At 46.9% G+C, this 7,576-nt stretch overlaps 1 protein-coding gene across 1 annotated transcript; it reads right to left on the bottom strand.

The window, feature by feature from the left end:
• Nucleotides 1-2,851: 2,851 nt before the first annotated feature.
• Nucleotides 2,852-3,265, bottom strand: LOC139026974 (uncharacterized; the record flags this gene model as incomplete). The annotated part of the gene is made up of 1 exon (XM_070442193.1): nucleotides 2,852-3,265. A coding segment is annotated over one exon (414 nt), but the record flags the coding sequence as incomplete, so codon positions are not given.
• Between the last annotated feature and the right edge of the window lie 4,311 nt (nucleotides 3,266-7,576).

Below are 7,576 nucleotides of genomic sequence, written 5' to 3'. Positions count from 1 at the left end.
TAAGCAAGAGTAGTGATACGTGAATTACTGTGTGCTGGAGAGGAGTGAGACACCTCGAGGAGGCAGCTCACAGATGCCTACCCTGGAGACCCCTTACCTGAGATCAAACTAAATGCAAGAACTATGAAAGTGGGTAGGATCCATCTCTATGACAGAGACTGCGACGCTTCTGTAGGCAGGAATGACAGGGAAGGGTATTAAGAGGTTGGCCAGGACTGCGCCACAAAGCATTTAAAGGAAGAAATATTGATGCCTCGTTGGTGGGTATATTGGGAGAGTATTCTAACTGGTGCGAAACACAGTAGGAATCACTGTTGCCAGGACGCACCGCACACGGAAGCAGCTCAGCTCACACTACACTCACCACAGCCAACAGGCACACACGACACACGAACACACGAACGACACCGACATTCACTCGAGGCAACACAAGCCACCAGCACAGAGCCACACAGCCACACAACACACCCACACCCAGACAAGCACAGTGGCATGGCACACACACACACACACAGCACACACACACAACAGACAGACCATGTACACAAGACCAGACAATGACAGCAGACAGGACAGGACAGACACAACACACACACACACACACACACACAGCACACTAACAGCGTCATGACACATGCCCGCACACCACACACACACAGAGTTTTATAATAGAGAGACGCAGAGTACGAGAGACATTCGACCCAGCAGTAGATTAGTGTCCAGTACCAGTAGAGTAGGGTCATTGAGCTCATTGACACCCAGCAATAGATTAGGGTCCAGTACCAGTAGATTAGGGTCCAGAACCAGGTAAGAAAGTCTTGAGCATCATTAGACCAGCAATAGATTAGGGTCCAGACCAGTAGATTAGGGTCCAGATACCAGTAGATAGGGTCCAAGAACCAGAGATTAGAGTCTGAGCATCATTAACACACCAGCCAGTTGATTAGGGTCCAGAACCAGTAGATTAGGGTTCCAGTACGAGTAAGATTAGGGTCCAGAACCAGTAGATAGAGTCTTGAGCATCATTAACACCCAGCAGTAGATTAGGGTCCAGAACCAGTAGATTAGGGTCCAGTACCAGTAGATTATGGTCCAGAACCAGTAGATTAGGGTCCAGAGTGACTAAGTACGAGGTGGTCTAACGATCTGGAGGCAGGGATAAATCACACAGTAAAATACTACCATGATGTCGGGGATTACAGAAAGATGCCAAGTCAAAACCCATTACTACCATGATGTCGGGGATTACAGAAAAATGCCAAATCAAAACCCATTACTACCATGATGTCGGGGATACAGAAAGATGCCAAATCAAAACCCATTATTACCATGATGTCGGGGATTACAGAAAGATGCCAAATCAAAACCCATTACTACCATGATGTCGGGGATTACAGAAAGATGCCAAGTCAAAACCCATTACTACCCTGATTTCGGGGATTACAGAAAGATGCCAAGTCAAAACCCATTACTACCATGATGTCGGGGATTACAGAAAGATGCCAAGTCAAAACACATTACTACCCTGATGTCGGGGATTACAGAAAGATGCCAAATCAAAACCCATTACTACCATGATGTCAGGGATTACAGAAAGATGCCAGGTCAAAACCCATTGTAAATGTATGGATAGTAATGCACTGTTTTCTTCCAATCGCTCATTATTGATAATTTTTTGGTTTTGCTAAAAAAAACACTGCTTCCCGAACAAATAACCGCTGATACCACACTTACACGTTACACTGAGTGGACAAAACATTAGGAACACCTATTTCCGTGACCTAGACTGACCAGGTGATTACAMGTGAAYGSTTTGATCCCTAATTGCTGRCACCTGTTAATTCCACTTCAGTCAYTGTAGATGAKGGGGAGGAGACAGGTWAAAGAWGGATTTTTAATCCTMGAGACAAATTGAGACGTGGATTATGTGTTTTCCCATTCAGAGGGTGAATGGGCAAGACAAAAMATTTAKGTGSCTTTGAACGGGTTATGYTAGTAGGTYCCGGTTTGAGTGTGGTCAAGAACTGCAATGCTGCTGGGTTTTTCKKKKRMYAKKYMTTRRCMMMMMWWRKAYYAWMGMRCKKCKKCCCAAAGYACATCCAGCCAACTTGACACAACTGTGGGAAGCATTGGAGTCAACATGGGCCAYCATCCCTGTGGAACTCAATATTAGGATGGTGTTCCTAATGTTTTGTACACTCGGTGTATATTAGATATTAGCATTAGGGTTGGCATTATTAAGTAATATCATGTAAGTGGACGAACACCGTCACGTAACAGGTTTATTTTATTATTTTTTTTTAAACGTGTGGAGCCGAACAGCTGACTAGAAACAGTGATGGCCGGGCATTCGATGCGGTTGAGTCCGTATCCGCTGTAACATGGACTCTCTTTGTCAACGTGATTCAACGTTGTCGTTCCTCGCTGACAAACAAGGAAGGTTGTTGTCGCAAGCGAGTCTCCCTCAGCAGCAGCACARGCAGTCATCTAACATTCATGACCGTCACAGCCCTAATAACCATATCATGAATATTATAACWAATTCTCCTACATTCTTAGCCTTGTACTCCCCAGCAATGTAGCGATGCTCTTAGCCTCTGAGATAACCGCCTTGTATCTCTCCCTGCCTGTGGGAGATGGGGGGCTGAGGGATGGACTGTAATAACCAGAGAGATCTGGGGGAACTAAGGGAAGGGTAGGGAGGTTGGGGGGGACACAGACTGGGGAGCCCCAGGGGAGGAGTGGAGTGGGGGTCACCTCTGGGGGTGGAGGGATGAGAGTGGGGGTCCTCCTCTGAGGATTAGCAGGCTGGGGGTGGAGGGATGTAGAGTGGGGGTCTCACTCTGAGGATCTAGCAGGCTGGGGAGTGGAGGATGAGAGTGGGGGTCTCCTCTGAGGATCTAGAGGCTGGGGGTGGAGGGATGAGAGTGGGGGTCTCTCTGAGGATTAGCAGGCTGGGGGTGGAGGATGAGAGTGGGGGTCTCCTCTGAGGATCTAGCAGCTGGGGGTGGAGGGATGAGAGTGGGGGTCTCCTGAGGATTAGCAGGCTGGGGGTGGAGGGATGAGAGTGGGGGTCCTCTGGGATCTGTAGGCTGGGTGGAGGGATGAGAGTGGGGTCTCCTCTGAGGATTAGCAGGCTGGGGGTGGAGGGATGAGAGTGGGGGTCTCCTGAGGATCTAGAGGCTGGGGGTGAGGGATGAGAGTGGGGTCTCTGGGATCTGCAGCTGGGTGGAGGATGAGAGTGGGTCTTCTGAGGATCTAGTAGCTGGGGTGGGGGATGAGAGTGGGGTTCCTGTGAGGATCTGCAGCTGGGGTGGAGGGGTGAGAAGTGGGGTCTCCTCTAGAGATCTAGCAGGCTGGGGGTGGAGGATGAGAGTGGGGGTCTCCTCTGAGGATCTAGCAGCTGGGGGTGGAGGATGAGAGTGGGGGTCTCCTCTGAGATCTAGCAGGCTGGGTGGAGGGATGAGAGTGGGGTCTCCTCTGAGGATTAGCAGCTGGGGTGGAGGATAGATGGGTCTCCACTGGGGGTGGAGGGTACCAAAACGCAGCGTGGTAAGTGTTCATTGTTATTGAATATAAATAACCGAACACTGAAACAACAAAAACAGTGAACGAATGAAACAGTCGTCTGTGCAACGGCCAACAAAGAAAACATACCCAAACACCAAGGTGGAAAAACAGGCTACCTAAGTATGGTCTCAATCAGAGACAACGATAGACAGCTGCCTTGATTGAGCAACCACACCAGCAAACACGATAGGAAATAGAAAACCTAGAACACAAGACATAGAATGCCCACCCAACTACCGCCTTGACCAAACAAAATAGAGACCATAAAAAGGATCTCTAAGGTCAGGGTGTGACAAATATGGCCAGAGGCCTGTAAAACAGAGCATTATAAATGTGATGTGGAGGCTGCATAATTTCATGAATAGAAGCTCAAAAAACGTCGTTTTTGTTTGTGTAAATTGGAATTTGCTGTCGTAAATGTTAGCAACACCTCCCCTTTGCGGATGCACGGGAATGGTCATATTGTGTAACCAGGAGGTGAGGCTCATTTAACACATGAATTCAATCAGGCTTAAGCCATGTTCGTCAGGCATCACATCAAGATTATGATAGTGAATTAGTTTCATTGACTTAACTGCTGTGAATGATGGATCTAACATTAAGTAGCCCTATTTTGAGATGGAGTAGTTCACGATCTTTCATAATGGCAGGAATGGAGGAGTCTTTATCCTATGGATGACGCCTGCCAGGCGAGCTCATGCCGTACAACTCTCCTTCGTGGCTCCCATTGCTCTTATACAAGTAAACTAATGCATGCTCTTAACCGATCCGATGCCTGCACCTGCCCGCCTGTCCAACAACTACTACTGGATACGGCTCTGACTTAAATATGGAAAGCACCAAATACCTAGTGGTCTGGTTAGACTGATAAACTTCCTCCTCCAGACTCACATCAACATCTCAACCAAAGTCAAATCTAGAATTGGCTTCCTATTCCGCACAAAAGCATCTTCACTCATGCTGCAAACATACCCTTTGTAAAAACTGACCATCCTATACCAATTCCTCCTACTCGGTGTGTCATTACAAAATAAGCCCTCCAAACCCTACTCAATAAATTGGAATGCATCTATCACAGTGCCATCCGTTTTGTCGACCAAAGCCCCCATATATCTACCCACACTGACTGTACATCTCGTTGGCGGCCCTCGCTTCAATACTCGTCGCCAAACACCATGTCCCAGGTCATTACAAGACCCTGCTAGGTAAAGTCCCCCTTATCTCAGCTACGCTGGTCACCATAGCAGCACTACCTTAGCACAGCGCTTCCAGAGTATATCTCTCTGTCACCCCCAAAACCAATTCTTCCTTGGCCGCTCTCTCTCCAGTTCTCTGTGCCAATGACTGAACGAACTACAAAAAATTCCTGAAACTGGAAACACTTATCTCCTCACTAGCTTAAGCACCAGCTTGCAAGAGCGCTCATAGATTACTGCACCTTCATAGCCCATCTATAATTGCCAAAACACTACTTTTACCTCTGTTTATCTTATTTATTTTGCTCCTTGCACACATTATTTTATTCTACTTTACACTTTCTTCCACTGCAAACCAACCATCAAGTGTTTTTGTTTACTTGCCTAATTGATTTACTTCGCCACATGGCCCTTTTTTATATTTTATTTATTTATATATATAATCATATTTTGTTGCTTCACCTCCCTTATCTCCCTCACTTGCTCACATTGTGATATAGACTTATTTTTTTTTCACTTGTATCATTATATATGTTTTGTTTACTCCATGTGTCAAATATGTTTTGTATTGTCAACTGATTTGCTTATCTTGGAGTCGCATTGTAAAATGAAGTGTTCTCATTGCCTACCTGTGAAATAAAGGTGAAATAAAAATAAATAAATAAATTGCTTTAGCGAACACCGCATGTTAGATTTTAGCCCACCAAAGGTCGAGCACAGACACTGTCTCAAGGGATAGTTAGCTGACTACCACACTCATTGAACTCCCAAGCTGCAGCTGGTAACGCCGCTGCCTGCTGCACCCTACTCATGGTGGAGCTAGAGGAGTTAGAGCCCTGTCCTATGTTGTAGAAAGATGAGAGCACTCCAGCTAGGATGGAGTCCGTCCTCCTCAGCAGGCCAGGCTTCGGTCTGTTTGTGAGTTCCCAGAAAGAGGGCAATTATCTACAAATTATATATTTTGGAGGGGCCAAAAAGTTTCAACAGCATTGAGTGTGAGACTCTGTGCTGTAAGATCATCGACTTCCCCCTAACTGGAGGGGCCAGAGACATTCCATCGAACATCTTTCTAGCTAATTTACACGCTAAGCTATGTTGCGCTTGGACTCTGATTGTTCACCTACATCGTTGGTGCCGATGGATAACAATATCTTATATTTCTACACTGCCAGTTTTAGCTTAGCCAGCACCATTTCAGATTAGCCTTAACGTCGGTAGCCTGCCTGGTAAACAGTGTTGATCGTGGATATTCGTTTTTAAGTCTAATACGCGGTACTGGAATCGCCAATGACTAGGGTTTCAATTTGTCAGATGTAATGTGGGACCTTCCGGCGTTCAACCCGTAACGGGAGGGTAGAGACCTAAGAGAAGACTCGACTCAGACTCCGACTCGCTACATAAGGGGAGAACCGTTGAAAGTTTCTCGTCTGAATGACGATCACCGTTTGAGATTTCCAACAGCATTTCCCTCCAGAAGCCATGAGAAAGTAGCCTCGCTGGGGACTGGTGCGGGATTTATACTAAGTTACTATCTGTACTTACTGTGGCACAGAGCTGTTTCTTCCTTTCCACACTGAAATTAACCCTCCTAAACGATGCGTCTGAGCTGGGCTTGCAGCACAGCTAATCCTCGCCGTAAGCGATCTTCTCCTGATATATTATGATAAAGCGACTGCAATTAAAGGCATCAGTATATGTTACTACTTAGCTTCGGCTGGTGGAGGTCTGACAACCACGTCAGATAAACGTGCGGAGTTGAAGTTGAATGAATAAAAAGTGTGACGTGAGGGAAAAACTAAAAATATATAACGTGATTAAGAAAAGTTAAAAACCGTAAAGTTGTCAGGGTAGCAAAGTAAGGTGACAACAAAAGCAACAGCAACATAAAGAAGTCAACAGCTCACAGTGATCTAACAGCTAAACATCAAGCTGCTCACTACAGAAACAGGAGATCAGACTAGTGCCTTCCAGGGGGTGTACTGACATCAAGCTGTCTCAACAGAAACAGAGATAGAGCTAGTGTCTGCAGGGGTGTACTGTACATCAAGCGTGCTCACTACAGTAAACAGGATGAAGACTAGTGTCTGTCCAGGGGGTTACTGGTTGACATCAACGTCTCAATACAGTAACGGAGATAAGACTAGTGTCTGTCTCAGGGTGGTACTTACATCAAAGCTGTTTCTCAACAGAAACAGGAGATAGACTAGTGTCCTGGCCAGGTGTACTGGGTACATTGAGCTGCCTACACTACACCTGGGGCTGGGGAGGGTGCTGATGGAAAGACCAAGCACAAGCCCGAGACCCGCAATGACCCCAGGTTACATCACTGTTGGTCCAAGACCATAGAGAATGTGTTCGTTAATGAAATGCTTATAATCCCTCTAGACAGCCCTGGACAATCACAGCATGGTGTTGTTCAGCAAATGGACAGCTAGGGCTAGTCTATCATTCTGCTCTCATCTCTTTCCCCCCCTCTCTTCTCTCCTCTCCTCTCTCTCCTCTCCTCTCTTCCTCTCTCTCCTCTCCTCTCTCCTCTCCTCCTCCCTCCTCTCCTCTCTCTCTCCCCCTCTCCCCTCCCCCTCCATCCTCCTCTCCTCCTCTCCTCTCCGCTCCCCTTCCTCTCTCTCCTCTTCCTCTCCTTCTCCTTCCTCTCCTCTCCCTCCTCTCCTCCTCATCCCCCTCCTCCCTCTCCTCCCCTTCCTCTCCTCTCTCTGAGCAAGGGCCGGATCGAACAGGAAGTGTTGTGTGAAAGACTTTTAAGTGGGCCATAGTTCATGATAACCCCTTTCATGACCTTACCTAGCTACCTG

Source organism: Salvelinus sp. IW2-2015, unplaced genomic scaffold (genome assembly GCF_002910315.2).
Source record: "Salvelinus sp. IW2-2015 unplaced genomic scaffold, ASM291031v2 Un_scaffold6556, whole genome shotgun sequence".
NCBI classification, from domain to species: Eukaryota; Metazoa; Chordata; class Actinopteri; order Salmoniformes; family Salmonidae; genus Salvelinus; species Salvelinus sp. IW2-2015.
The sequence above is the reverse complement of the archived record's forward strand: the minus strand, read 5'-3'. Positions and strand labels throughout refer to the sequence as shown.